General features: G+C 45.5%; 4 protein-coding genes across 4 annotated transcripts; 1 reads left to right on the top strand and 3 right to left on the bottom strand.

Moving 5' to 3' along the window:
- Window positions 1-698: 698 nt before the first annotated feature.
- Window positions 699-2133, bottom strand: BHQ10_009144 (uncharacterized protein; the record flags this gene model as incomplete). The annotated part of the gene is made up of 3 exons (XM_040882028.1): window positions 699-1193; window positions 1255-1606; window positions 1667-2133. 3 exons carry the CDS (start codon window positions 2131-2133, stop codon window positions 699-701), a joined length of 1314 nt encoding a protein of 437 aa, XP_040737646.1.
- A 3372-nt stretch (window positions 2134-5505) lies between these two features.
- On the top strand, window positions 5506-8955 carry BHQ10_009143 (uncharacterized protein; the record flags this gene model as incomplete). The annotated part of the gene is made up of 8 exons (XM_040882027.1): window positions 5506-5990; window positions 6044-6194; window positions 6264-6360; window positions 6413-6642; window positions 6707-7090; window positions 7759-7878; window positions 7928-8485; window positions 8533-8955. 8 exons carry the CDS (start codon window positions 5506-5508, stop codon window positions 8953-8955), a joined length of 2448 nt encoding a protein of 815 aa, XP_040737645.1.
- Window positions 8956-9884: 929 nt separating this feature from the next.
- BHQ10_009142 (uncharacterized protein) lies at window positions 9885-11327 on the bottom strand (the record flags this gene model as incomplete). The annotated part of the gene is made up of 1 exon (XM_040882026.1): window positions 9885-11327. The coding sequence occupies one exon, from the start codon at window positions 11325-11327 to the stop codon at window positions 9885-9887; it is 1443 nt and encodes a 480-aa protein (XP_040737644.1).
- A 1189-nt stretch (window positions 11328-12516) lies between these two features.
- BHQ10_009141 (uncharacterized protein) lies at window positions 12517-13644 on the bottom strand (the record flags this gene model as incomplete). Its single annotated transcript, XM_040882025.1, has 2 exons — window positions 12517-13499; window positions 13557-13644. The coding sequence occupies 2 exons, from the start codon at window positions 13642-13644 to the stop codon at window positions 12517-12519; spliced, it is 1071 nt and encodes a 356-aa protein (XP_040737643.1).
- Between the last annotated feature and the right edge of the window lie 87 nt (window positions 13645-13731).

Raw genomic sequence — 13731 nt, 5'->3', positions numbered from 1 at the left:
GAGATCTGCGATAGTGTGCCATATATTCTCGGCGTTCTGGACCCGCATACTCCTAGGTCAAAGAAACCTTCAGATGTGAAAAGTTCGGCAGGTGGATTTGTGCTTCTGTTTCCACTCTCTTTTGCCGTGGTTGTAGATGACCACCCGTCTCCACTTTCCGAATGGGTTTTTGAATGCTTACGTATAATTGCAGGTGTGATGGGAATACACCAAGCCATTGTCCTTCAACAATATCTACCCACTCTGTGTGGACAACACAGCTGGGCGGATAAATTCTAGTCTCTTCAAACCAACCACTAGTCATTCCAAGATTCACACTCTTCACGTCTTGCTTGTAACGATATGAAATAAGGAATTACTGTGATCCTGAAAATTATCCCAGATTGAGATTAACCGTATATCGAACAGTGTTGTAAACAATGCCCAATATCGAGCTCCACGCAGACTCAGGAGGCCTCTATCATCTATCGTAACACAGATGCGGGGAGTTTCTAGATATGGCTTCCACTCAAGAGAATCAATATACCGACTTGGATTTCTTTGAAAAAATCAAGACTATCCGTTAGATCTGTAGTGTAGAGGTTGGATTAAGTGCTGGTCATAAAAGATACAAGAAGCCTCAGCTTGGCCAAATCACTGGTTCAGAGTCGCATTTCGATAGGCATTGTAATTTGTCATCGCAAATATGCATAGAGCCTCTACACATTCACCATCATTACAGAATGTTGACTCCTGCTATCATCTTCCTTGTCTGACAAAGCCATTTTCGCAATTTCTATCTCCTCTTCATTTGGCAGATTCACAATCATAAGATAGAGCACATTCCTTGATATCTTGCGGGGCAAAGTGTTTGCCCCCAGAATCTGGGACTGTAATTGCTGTCGCTGTTGTTCGAATTGTTGTTCGTATAATGCGGTGAATTCTTGCATCTGTAAATCGGAGTAACCCATGGCTTGGAACTGGTTATGGAGCAGTTCTAGCTGGGAAATTCGTTGCTCCTCAAGAAGAGCTAATTGCTGATTTATCATATTGTTGACTTCTTGCTTTGCTTTTTCTGGGTCCCTCGTAAGATGCCCACCAGAAAGCAGGCCAAGAAGACCTCCGTTAGTGGCGGGATGGTTAGGATCAAGGAAACGGTTTCGAAATCCTGCATCTGGAGCTGCAGATAAAATATCGTTGCTGTTTTCGGCTGCCTATCGCATGTTGTCATTAGATTTTTCTTTATTTATAGACAGGCAGGAAACTTGCATATACGGCCCGGGCACGTTTATCCAGGTATCGGTTCACCTCGTTCCAGAGGGTGCCTTTTGTTTTCGGCTGTTTATCCTCTTTATCCTGCTCCGAAAATACGAGTGGCATAATCTCAGATGGCAAATTATGTTCCCCTTCAGTAGTAGCTGAAAAGGGATTGCGGAAGTTTGTTTTCAACTTTTCTTGCCATTTCGTCTTTGGCACCGTAGGATTTATTTTCGAAGATGAGGCGGTTATCATTGCATCGATATCTTCTTGCTCTTTCTCTGGGATAGGGTTGTATTTCAGTATCAGGCAACAGAGCCCACGAGGACCGAATAATTCTCGGTTTGCCTGATCTAGAAAGGAGTTCACTCTACACAGGCAGTGTTAGACAGCATTTACTGGGCCTGGACTGGGCCTGGACTAGACTTACTTCCATCTAATTTGCGCCTTTGCTGCTACAGCTGATACTAATTGCACTGCTGCTGTCACTCCCATGGAAATATGGTTCGGGACAAAAGAAGCGCCGAATGCAGCAATTTGTACGGCGGCAACCCATTTCGAAACTCGGATTGCTTTATTTAGAGCGTCAATAAAGTCGTGAAAATGATCTTTGCTGATGCCAAAATCGGATAGTGCTGGCGCATAGGCCGCCATAAAACCTCGCTGTTTGTGCCCGGGTCGCCGTTGAGGGATAACGATAGGAAAAGGCATTCGCCCACTCGAGGGTACCGTTGAAATTCTAGAGTTGTTCCCCCAAAATGAGCTAATTGCTGAGTCGGCTTCCTCTTCTGTGGCGTTATCGAACATTGGGCCATCGCCCTCGTCTCCAGAGTTCATTGTCAAATCAAGCTGCGAGAGTTCCTCGTTTTCGTGGGATCGAGAATATTTGGAGGCCATTTTTACTAGCTGTGTGATTATCCAGCGAAGAGACAGTTGCAAGAAATACTTATTATATATTACATACTATACTTAAAATTAATCAATGTTAAAACCTCAGGTCCGCTAAGTATGTTCCTTTCAGCCCCTCTCTCGCGGTACTTACTGTAATGGGTTTAGGTCAGGGCCGAATCGTTTATCAACGATCTGGAAGAGAGCACGGCCTCGTTGATTCCGTTGGCAGTCCCGTTCACCATTGTTCATAAGCTAGGGTCTCGAAATCTCTCTTATTCGCTGGTGGAGGTTGCTGGAGTCCCACCAGTCTTAGGGCTGTGCTATCCATATCCAATGAGATCTGCCTCTCAGTATGATTGCACACCAGCCTTCGTCTAGTTGCCTCTTTATTTCCCTATCCGCTCGCTCATTACCCTCAATTCCTTGATGGGCCGAGATCTAGCGAGTCGTCACCTGGCCCGATCATTGCTGTAAAGGAGAAGGATCGGCCCTAGAATTGAGTTCATCCCGCGGAACACTATACCGATAACAGTAAGCCACGCGAGAGACGGCCTTAAAAAAACGAATCATGAACGAATAAGTTAATTCTCTCACTTCAATTAGTATGAGAGGCAAAGTATAGAAGCCAATCATTTATATTGAAGTTCTTCACAGCATAGCTGATGATGGCCTTAAATGCATGATCTAACAACCAGCCAATGTTACTGTAAATCAGGTTGTGTATCTCTCCAGTCAATCACAAGTCAGAGAACCCCTTCTACGTCATTCGAAACTCAATTTTGCAGCCTGATGCAATTGCGCTAATTTGACCTCTCCAAGTCTCATGGGACTAAGGTCAGCGTCCATGGGCAGGCGGGGTGCTGTTGTCTATGGACGTAGTTCCCATGGGAATTTCCATGGAACTCCTTCGTTACTGTAATATTTTGCTGTACCTGTGCTGTAGATCCAAAATTGAGGAATCAAAACTCCGGCGGAATAAAAATATCAATGCTCATAGTTCTCAGTGGTGGATTCATTCGTGGGTGAATTTTGTTCGGTGAAAGGATTTCATCGGTAGATTACTTCATTCCCAAGTGAAATGATTCAGGAGTAGGGTTTTCTTCTCTTGTGTCGTCTGTGGGTCTATCATCACCGGTAATAAAATCGAGGTCTTAATTTATCTGCCAAAGAGTGTCTTATTCAAGAAGCCTGAAATCCGGTGGCCCTAGCCGACAGCCTATCAATCATGCGAGCTGCATGTTTTTGCAACCCGAGACACATTAGATCACTGGGAAACAATCAATTGGTGAAGTCCACGCCATTTATGCGGAACTGGAGACGGCAGAACAGAAATGTATCGAGATATCCACACGGCAACATGAAAACCCAGACGAGCTGACATTGCTACAACTGCAATCCCTCGCCGCGCTGCATCGGATGCTGCTTTATAAATTCTTCAACTTCTTCCTAACGTCAAATCATACTGCGGAAAGAGACGCACTGAAAAGATTAGCAAATCTCTATTTCGTGCCAGCGAGAATGTGGAGATACGGCATATATTCGTTCTTGGAGCTACTGCGAAAGAAACTGCTGCTTCCTCTGCACCGGCGACTTTAGAAATAAGCTTGCTGTAATCCTGTTCTCGATGAGATCGCTTACAGTCTCAAAATCCTCAATACATCAATTTATTAGATATATTCTTGGAATATTTGATACTTTGATACCCAGGATATCTTGAATATACTCGAAATCTGACCTCGACACGAATCTTACAAAATGCCTCACATAAACACTACCTGCGAGACTGAGACTGTTGTGACGGCTCAAACTGAAGCATTCGCGAGAAAACCGACAAGCTAGAATGTAAGTTACAAGATTCTAGCTCTCTATCCTAAAGATTGAGACCTCCAGTTATAAACTGATTATTCTGAGCCTGTTGGTAATTAAGACAATATCAATTCATACAGACACACCGTGGAGACCTTTAACGGGTTATCAGATATCTTAACTATTGGTGTGGCATGGGTCATTTGGATTTGGAATATCGCCTCCAGAAGCAAGAGCGAGAACTGAGGGCTTTGAGACAGGAAACTCGGAGGTATAGGAGAAGCAAAAGGGAAATTTCAAAGCTGAAAAGACCGAGACGGATCATGAGAAAAGTTTCAAATGATCACCCGTCTATATGGTAATATCATAGACTTACTGACTCCGGTTCTCCGTTTACACGCGACGCTCGGCTTGTTGACCGTGCTGTGTGGATTCATCTCTTTGAAGCGCATTTGATATTTGCCTTACTATATGATATCTTACCCATTCGTTACCGAGCAGAACTTTTGTCCCAGGGGCTAGTTACAAAAGTCGAGAATCTGCGGTTTTTCGTGGCGGGTTGATGCCTGGGGAGTCTACCAAAACGTGTACCAAACTTGCGATCTAGGCATAATTAAACCCCCTTTCCTCGCACAATCGTTGAAGAAATTACACTAGCATTACATTAAATGAAAAGCCAATCACAAAAACTCTGTAGTTAACCTAGATTGTCATCAAAGATTCTGCCTACATATGTATACTAGATACTATTATACTACCCCATCGCTTCAATGGTGAAGTCAGCGAGTACCCGACGATACTTCATATATCCTGTGACTTCAGATCTATATGATGAACTTCCTACCATCCCGACCCATAAAACTAAATCTGCAACTAGAACTTTTCAAGACGTATTGAAATGGGGCAAAAGATTAATCGTTGGACGCCTAATGGTTTCCTGGGGTATAGACATGGAACGCTTCCCACTGGCCGAAAGGCAGCAATAACAAATTTCCTAAACAGGCAATTTTCTGAATATGATTAGCCCTAATATACATTTGGTTTTCTGAATTATAATAGAACATCACCACGAACCACCCATGATATCTTTTTGTATGATGACATTAATATAGGATGGAGGGTGGTTCTCTGTTGTGAGTCGCTCTCTTTTGTTCCGGCTCTTTCTTCAGAGGCAAGCGCTGCCTAGCCATGTTCTTGATGACTTCACATCACTCAATCCCCAAATCTTATTGTAGTTATTGCCTGGCAATTTTCTGATTGTTCCTGTTGTTATTAATTGTGGTGATGTCAATTGTAACCAAATAAGTAGAGTAGGCAGATACAGGCACCAATTTTAACCTAATAATTCACCAGATCTAAAGGGCTACATCTCTCTCTCAGGCGATTGTTTCTTTCATCAATTCATTCTTTGCTTTCTAAGCATATATGAAAATTCTGATTGCTGGTAGACAAATAGATTTGCTGCACTTTTGCCCGATTGCTCGCCTCTCGAGGTCAAATCTGTCTGCCGGAAAGCTTCAAATCTTGATTGAGTTGACATAGATACTGCAAGACTTGCTACCGTATACCACTATGTCGCAGCCCTTGCGCTATCCTGTTGAGCAATTTGTTCATCGGCGAAATGGACCTCATCTACCTCAACCTAATGGCTATTATGGAAGCGGGGCTCCTTATATGAACGGACACAACGATTCATTCCCTCCTTATTCAAATGGATATGGTGTTCATGGTTTCGTGGCCGAACCATCCGGCTTTTATCCACAGGTGCCTCCTCCAATAGTGCCACCTGAAGGCACCCCGAACGATACGAGCTATCATACAAACACGATTCCGCCGCCTCCTCCTCCACATTACTATCAGCCAGGAGATTATCAGTGTTACTATGGTCATCAGTATCCCATTTCTAACACGTGCTACCATGCCTCCGTCCAGCAGCAATATCTAGTCCATGTTCCCAGACCAACAGGCCCCTCCGCCTCACAGCCTGCTCCTATACATCCTCGAAGAACAGCACCGTCTAAGTCCGATGATCCCGAAGCGAAGCTTTTTGTTGGAGAGTAAGTTTTTCTCTTTTCCTGGGACTTTCACATACTAACAGTACTCGACCCAGCCTTCCTGTCAACATGAACAAGAGGGACTTGATTAATGCATTGGAATGGACATTCAGAGAATTCGGAGAATGTAAAGTGAATGTTCATTACAAAACGAAGTATGGATCTAAGGGTGTGATGACATTGCCAACTGGTTGGATTCAGTACAGGGTATGTCGCACAACAAGAGCCTGGATGGATATCAGTAGAAAAAGAGTCTATTTTAACTATGTCTTTTAGAATATGTTTGAGGCAGCGATGGCATTGGACGTCGCAAAGGAGCAGGGTTTCAGCATCAGAGGGCGTCCAATGAGAATCGATCAAGCTGATGCAAAGAGTAAGTTCTTATTGAAGGAGATTGGAAATCGATTAAGCTAAACAAGATCCAGGAATCTGTCGTATGTGGCCAACTAGGGATTATGCAACACCAAGCCTTGATGATTTTAAGCATGCCATCCGTCAATATATCGATCATGTTGGCCGAAAATCAGGAAATTACATGCTGTTTCACGTCTCTAACAGCGTTGAGATGGTCGAAAAGCATAAGCCATATGATTGCAAAGTACCCTCCGTAGGAGTTGTGTTTCGATGGGTTGAGGACGCAAATTACTTAGTGCGGGTAAGCAAACAGCCCTGGCTTGTCTCTGTTTGGTTATCATGATGAATGACTGATGAATGTATAGAAACTCCCCAAATTTAATTACGAGTTTAAACTCGAAATTGAGCATGTCAACAGCGGAACGCCGGGATGGAGAGAAGGCCCCGCGAGGCTACGGGATCTGGATGCCCTTATGTTAGAAACTGGGGATAAATGGCAGGAAAAGCTGGAGATTTCTCGCCGCCGTCTTCAAACGAAGGGTGAGGATTTTCCAAGCGGAAAGACGGCCAGATACCCGGACCGCATCAGTAAGAAGTTGATCCCTCGCAGTATACTCGAACATTCGAGACGGGAGAAGGACGTCTTTGTTTCCGATCCTGATTCTTACGACTCTTTGGCTCGGTTCGACGTACATCGAGAGTCTCCCACATTGCGTGCAAGGGCTATCAATTCCAAGAGAATGGGTTTGGTAAATGGGAAGACCAACGGCTACTGCAATGGAAATGAGAATCATCCCAGCCATCAGATAAATGGCAGAACCAACTACCAGGCAAATGGCGAAACCAACCATCAGGCAAAAAAACACCGGAGCTGATAATTTATGCCGAATTTTAAAAGAGACATCGAGAACGCAATTCAGACAAAAGAAAAAAGCCTTCCTATAGAATTTACTCAAACGGTACCTAGGTAACTGGGAGTTATTGCTTTTATAGAAGATTTCATCCGTATAGACTAGCAGTTAGCGATCATTGCTTTTTCAATAGAATGATTTTAATATTTGCATACCTTCTTATACGACTGTGAAAGCTTCTGAAGTCATAGTAGCATTGAGATCTTATAATATAAGGAAATGATTTGCAAGTCTAGTCATGGAGTCTAGTCATGGGAGGAGAGAAGAGGGAGAAAATGGATGAAGTCGATCGAGGAAGGGCCTGTCTCTTAGATGGAGCGGCCCACAACTACTACCAAGCATCCATCCGACCCGCAAAAACATCCCTTTTGCAACAACGCCTTTCATCCATCAACATATTTACTGTTTTCATCATTGGATCTCTTTCAACGTACTCAGCACAGTGGTCGGTATTCTTTGATCAAACAATTCAGGCTAAATACTGAAAATACGCTGACACGAGCCAGCATATCGCCGAGTTTTGCCTACGTGGACAGTGGGGTCGAATTCCACAGGTGCGTGGCTCAGCAATTTTCGTGAAACAAGCACTCGCTGATCTGTTGGACTGGAAAGTTCGCGATACACCTGTGTTTGAGTGAGACTACTCTTCCACAATCTAGATCTTCTGTCGCGTAGACAAGAATGTTTGATCGAGTCAAAAAGAGACTAAACGCAATGACCGGCAACACCAAATACAAGCTCACTCAAGAGCAGAAGGACCATTTCATGAAATATGGCTATCTTCGAGTCCCCAACTGCTTCACTCCAGAAAAGGCGGCGGAATGGACTAAAGACGTTTGGACTCGTCTGGGTTATTCGCCCACCGATAAAGAGACGTGGACATCCGAGAGAATCCACATGCCCCCGCATCGTCATGAGCCTGTCAAGTCCTTCGCCCCGAAGGCTTGGGCCGCGATTTGCGAAGTTGTCGGTGGTGAAGACCGTGTTTTGGAGGAGGCTGCTCTTTGGAATGATGCATTAATCGTTAATCTGGGTACCAAAGAAGCCGAAGGCAAACCATGGCCTCATCCGAAGGAAATATATGGATGGCATGTCGATGGTGACTTTTTTGTTCATTTCCTTGACTCGCGGGAGCAGGGATTACTAGTCATTCCACTTTTCAATGACATTGTTGAGCATGCTGGTGGCACACTCATTTGTCCTGACTCGATTCCACACATGGCAAGATATTTGGTGAGCGCATTCTCCAACTCCCCATATTTCATCGCTAACATTCCCAGTATAATCACCCGGAAGGTGTCTCACCCGACATGATTCCTCGTGGTGGCCAGCTCGAACCTGAATATAAAGATGGCTTCTATACACAGATAATCAGCCAGTGTTCGGAATTTCACGAGATGACTGGCAAAGCGGGCGACGTTATACTCCTACATCCGCTCACAGTCCATTCTGCATCAGTCAACACCCTGCGTATACCACGAATAATCACCAATCCGCCGGTCACGTTGAAAGAACCCTTTCAATTTAATCGCAAAGATCCCAATGAGTTCAGTCTTGTCGAGCGAAAGACCCTTCAGTCCTTGGGTGTCGATCGATTGGATGATTGGAAGATTGTGGGGGGGAGAGAAATGATTGTTCCCGAGCGGTTACGCGCACAAGCTGCGATGAAAGAGGAGGAGAAAAAGAGATTGGCTGCTTCATAGTATAAGTCACCTCACTTTTGATGTATTCTTACTCTATACTTACTTGAGTCGCAAGAGTTGCTCACCAGGGCTTTTGACTGTTATCGATGTCCATTGCAATCGCAGAATGACCACCTGTCATAAGTAGTTGCGAAGTTCGATGAGAAAGTATCGATTGCTATTGCGATAAATCCGACATCCAAAAGCTAGCTTCTTGGAAGCTGCGATCAAACCAACACACAAGTGCCTTCGCTACCATATGCGTTTCGGGTCCAATAATCAGTTACTTAAACACCTGCATATACGTTACAAGGACACCGAGTCATCAAGGACATAACTAGAACCCGACCGCCCAACAACGCCGTATTGTCGTCTTAGTCGTCGCAGGAACAGTTGCATATTCTCAATCCAATCGGTTACAGATCGTAGTGCTGCACCAAGTCCCTCCAATTAAACTCTGGAAGCACAATCGGATATTGTGGCTGGCCCATTTCTCGACAATGGGAACATGATTTTCGTAGTCGAAAATTCGCTCTCCTTAGAGCCGATTTTACAAATACGATTGGGTAACCTGGGGTCCCTTCATCCTGGATTATATTTATTCATCAATCTACTTCGAGCTGGATATGCGAGCACGATTGTAGTTTCCAGAGCCCTATCATTACAAGTCATAGAATCAATCACGACCTTCGACTTAGGTCTTCCGATACGATCGTATACCTGGGAGCTCTCCCATCTTACATCAGACCGATCCACCCATGTTTGTTTGACTCGAATATGAGAGAATTTTTATTACTGTGTTTTTCGAAGAGAAGAGGGAAAGAAACCAACGTACTCGAACATTTTGACTTGAAAAGAGAGAAAAAAAGAACTAAAACAGAATTGACAAAAAAGTGAAGAAAAAGTAAAGAAAACCTGAGGGGGGAGGTCAGGCAGAAGTGAGGTTTCCCTCACTTCTCCTCCTCCACCACCTCCTTCTCAGCCATGATGGCGATGGCCTCGCCGATGGTGATATCCACCGCGATCCGGTCCTCTCCAAATGAAGACTCTTCCTCCACCGCCTTTTCCTTGCCCTTCTCGCTCACCTTGTTCCGAGACAAGGTGAGCGTCATCTTCGACGCTCCCACATCGGTGTCGGCGCCGACGGACTTGGCAGCCTTTTCAGCCATCTTCAAGGCCTCGGCCAAGGCTGGTCCAAGTTGCTGCTTGAGGCTCACAAGCGGATAGTTGAGCAGCTTGCGAGCCGTTGCCAAGTCAATTTCCGAGCTCTTGAGGTTGTTCTCTCGCTTTGCGCCGAGATTGCGCCAGGGCAGCAAGAAACCATTGCCAAATCCCTTCATGAACTCCTTGTCGAAGACGATATCGGATTCGCCCTCACGCTTTGGCCGAGCCATGAGGGATTCAATTTCGAGGATCAGGTCCTCTCCTTGGACGATAACGCTTGGTTTGCCCTTGTCGTTGGGTTTGGGGAAGACGGTGATGGTCTGAACTAACTTCTTGGTGTAGGGGGCTTCAGAAGCGCAGACCCACTTTTCAATCACTGTGGCATGATGCGCGTAGTCGAACATTATGACTATGACGATCTTGGTGAAGCCTTCGCTTTGGGTGAACCACCAGTCAGCACTGTACTCGAGATAGAAACGAGACGCGATGTTGGCACAATCGGAGCCAGTTTCAATGACCATCGTTGGCCAAGATTGGTGATCGGCGTCAAATTTTGTGTGGCGGTTAATATCGGGGATGAAGATGCGGTCGGCGCTGTGAATGGACTTGATCTGAACTGTATCATTGTTGTCAAAAATTACACCGTGGCTGTGGCGGGTTTTGGAACAAGCAAACTCCCAGCGATTATCGACTATGCCCATGGTGGACAATTGCTTTTTGAGGCCATACTTGAATCGCCCCAACGCGTGACCCTGAACGCCCATGTTGGTATCATCAAACTTAAGTTTGGTCATGGGAAAGAATTCAGTCATGCGAGTTTCTGTAGCAATCTTCATGATGAGCGTAGCCTGAGCCTCAAGGTAAAAAAAGCGACAATGAGGAGCAATGTTGTAATCCCACACCATGTCATCCTTGACCACGTCCAAAGGAACTGATTTGAAGATAATAATATGCACCCGAGTAGCTCCATTCTTGGCATCATCGATGAACTTTTTCATCATCAAGTAGAGCTGACCTTTGTCCTTGAAGACGACTCGAATCACTTCAAGAGCAGGACTGTCAAGGAGTGGACGCAGAGGTAGAGGGAACGTCCAACCGACCCAGTCTTCGGGGGGTGACTCCATAGCACGAACATATTTCTCTACTTGAGGGTCAACCAATTTCGCCATGACTCCAGCACCAGCCTTTGTCTCCTGTCGAGAAGAGGTGCCTGATTTTTTCTTTGCCATTGTTTTTCGACGGGATGGTGGTGGTATCGAAGGGAGAAGGGGGTTTGGAGACACAGAACGAGGGCCACGAGAACGAGAAGAGGACGAAGATGATTTGGCGCCTGTGCAACAAGCTGTGCAAGATCGAGATGATGAAGAAGTAGGAGGAGGAGGAGATTTTGATATCGAGCTGCTGGACGATGAAGCTGGTCTAGCAGACGAAGTTGGATGAGACAAAGCCTGATGAGAAAGAGGATGAGCTTGAGGTCCAGCACGAGACTGAGTCTGAAAACCAGAACGAGATCGAACTTCACAGCTAGGACGAATATTTGAGAATGTTTGATGAGAAGATGATGGAAGGGATAGAGTTGAAGCAGACGTTGCTGTCGAGCGAGGACAAGGAGATGAGAGCGAGGAAGAAGGGGCTTCTGTGGGTTGAGACTCGCTTGACTCGCTTATGGCGTTCAAGCCACGTTTCTGTTGCCCTGCCTTCTTTTTTTTGGAAGTCATCGTGGTGTTGCTGTGCCGCGTATTGTATGTAATGTGCGGCTGTGTGTTTTTTCTGTGGGGTGTGATGGTGTCGTCGAAAGCGCGAGAAATGGGGGTAGGGGATGAAGTTGTGGTGTTGCCAGAAAGACCCCAAAAAAAATTGTCAAAGAATTTATATGGGGGAGAGAGAGGAAAACAAACGTCCCAATCCAGCATTCATGTGAAAGGGGACAGCTGACTGTTTGCAGTCTTGTTTGGTGAATGGAAGGAAAATGCCGTAAGCAGTTCACTTTCTGGCAAATACTCTACACTTAGGTGTTCAGGCAGACTCTTAGCTCTAGCTCTACATAGAACTATGGATCTATAAAGTGTTACAATCAGAAAGAACGATATATATGTCTTCTCTCAGGAAGCTTGTCCATATCAGTTGACCATCTGTCCATGTTCTTCAGACTGTTGTGAAGGCAATGAAAGACACTAATATCAGCAGTTGATCCGAACACCTAGCTATGTCACAGCGATCTAGCATCATGAGATGACCAACACAACAATTTTTTGGACAATCAGTAGTACCAGATGATGGATCTGGAACGACTGTTTCCAAGATATGAAGAGTCTAGTACCGAAATGTCTACGCAGATCTTCTAAGTGGAGAAAAAATAGATGAGTGTACAGTTCATTTACAAGGCGATAAGCCACTATAGCTACAATCTGGATATCCTCAACTCCATTCCTCCTTCAGACCCTTTAGTCCTTTTGCTCCAGGAACCTTCTTCGCCTCCTGCTCTCTATGCTTCTCCTGCTCCTGAGCCTCCAACTCCGACTCTGCCGAAGGAAAAGCCTCCTTTTTGGACCCCCACAAAGTCCTAACACCTTCGTCAACTGGCAAGGCGTTTTCACCACATATCCGTCTCTCCTCCTCAAGCTCTTCCTCGCTCAGCCCATTGGTAGCCCAAATACGATGGATTCGAAGATCATAAGGTCCTTCGATACGATCCGTAAGACCAATTCCAATGGACTTTATCCTGTTCTTAATTAACGAATGTTGAGGCTCCACGATCAAGCCGTGGTTCGTGCGAACAAAAGATGCAAACGGCAACAGCACGGTCTCCCATCCTGTCCCACCGGAGGTCGTGGCACTTATAATCGTCTCTGCGGGTGGAATATCCGACAATGACGGCGGAATACCACCAGGATGTAATGTATCATTCACATCACCAACCTCTGGTGCCTCCGCAGCCGCAGCCAATGGACTCGAAAACGCGTCTGACGGATTTCCATATACACGGTGATGTCTCGTATATAGTCTGTGTTGGTGAATATCCGTCTCCACAATCGTGTCCGACTGGATATTGACTGTATACCTCCTCCCATCACTTTTCACGCGTAAAGCCAGGTATGTGTATGGATCGACGTCCCAGAATAAGCGTCCAAAGAGCCAGTATCCTTTGTCTCTGTTTCGGAAGGCGGCATATCCAGTACGCTCTACGCGCCAGTTGTTGGGTAATTTGGTCGATATACTGCCGTGGAACCGTGCGTGTGCGGGCTCATGTGCAGTTGCGGGGATGAAATCTAGGTCGGCTTTGCTGAAACCGCCAACGGCGCGGTCGGCCATGGTTTTGCAGGATGCGACCGACGTTTCATTTTCGAAGTCGAGAAGGTTGTAGGGTTTGGTGGGTGTGGAGAGAGCTTCAGCGTTCCATGCTAGAAACGATGTGTTAGTATAACGTTTGACAAAAGATAGGATGGAAAGCAACATACCAATGCGCGTCAATCGACTGAGTTCTTCGGTGCTTTTCTTAAAGAAGCTGGGTGGCTTTGCAGCCAGACAACGTGCGGTGGGGATCATGCTGGTGGGTTGTTTTTATTCTATCGCATCTCACAGGTCCCAGTCGAAGTAAGTAGAATACAATAGTTGAATGAAAGAACGTCAACG

This window comes from Talaromyces amestolkiae, assembly GCF_001896365.1.
Source record: "Talaromyces amestolkiae strain CIB chromosome Unknown scaffold22.1, whole genome shotgun sequence".
Taxonomy (NCBI): Eukaryota; Fungi; Ascomycota; class Eurotiomycetes; order Eurotiales; family Trichocomaceae; genus Talaromyces; species Talaromyces amestolkiae.
Note: the sequence above shows the minus strand (reverse complement) of the source record. Positions and strands in the feature narration are given on the sequence as shown.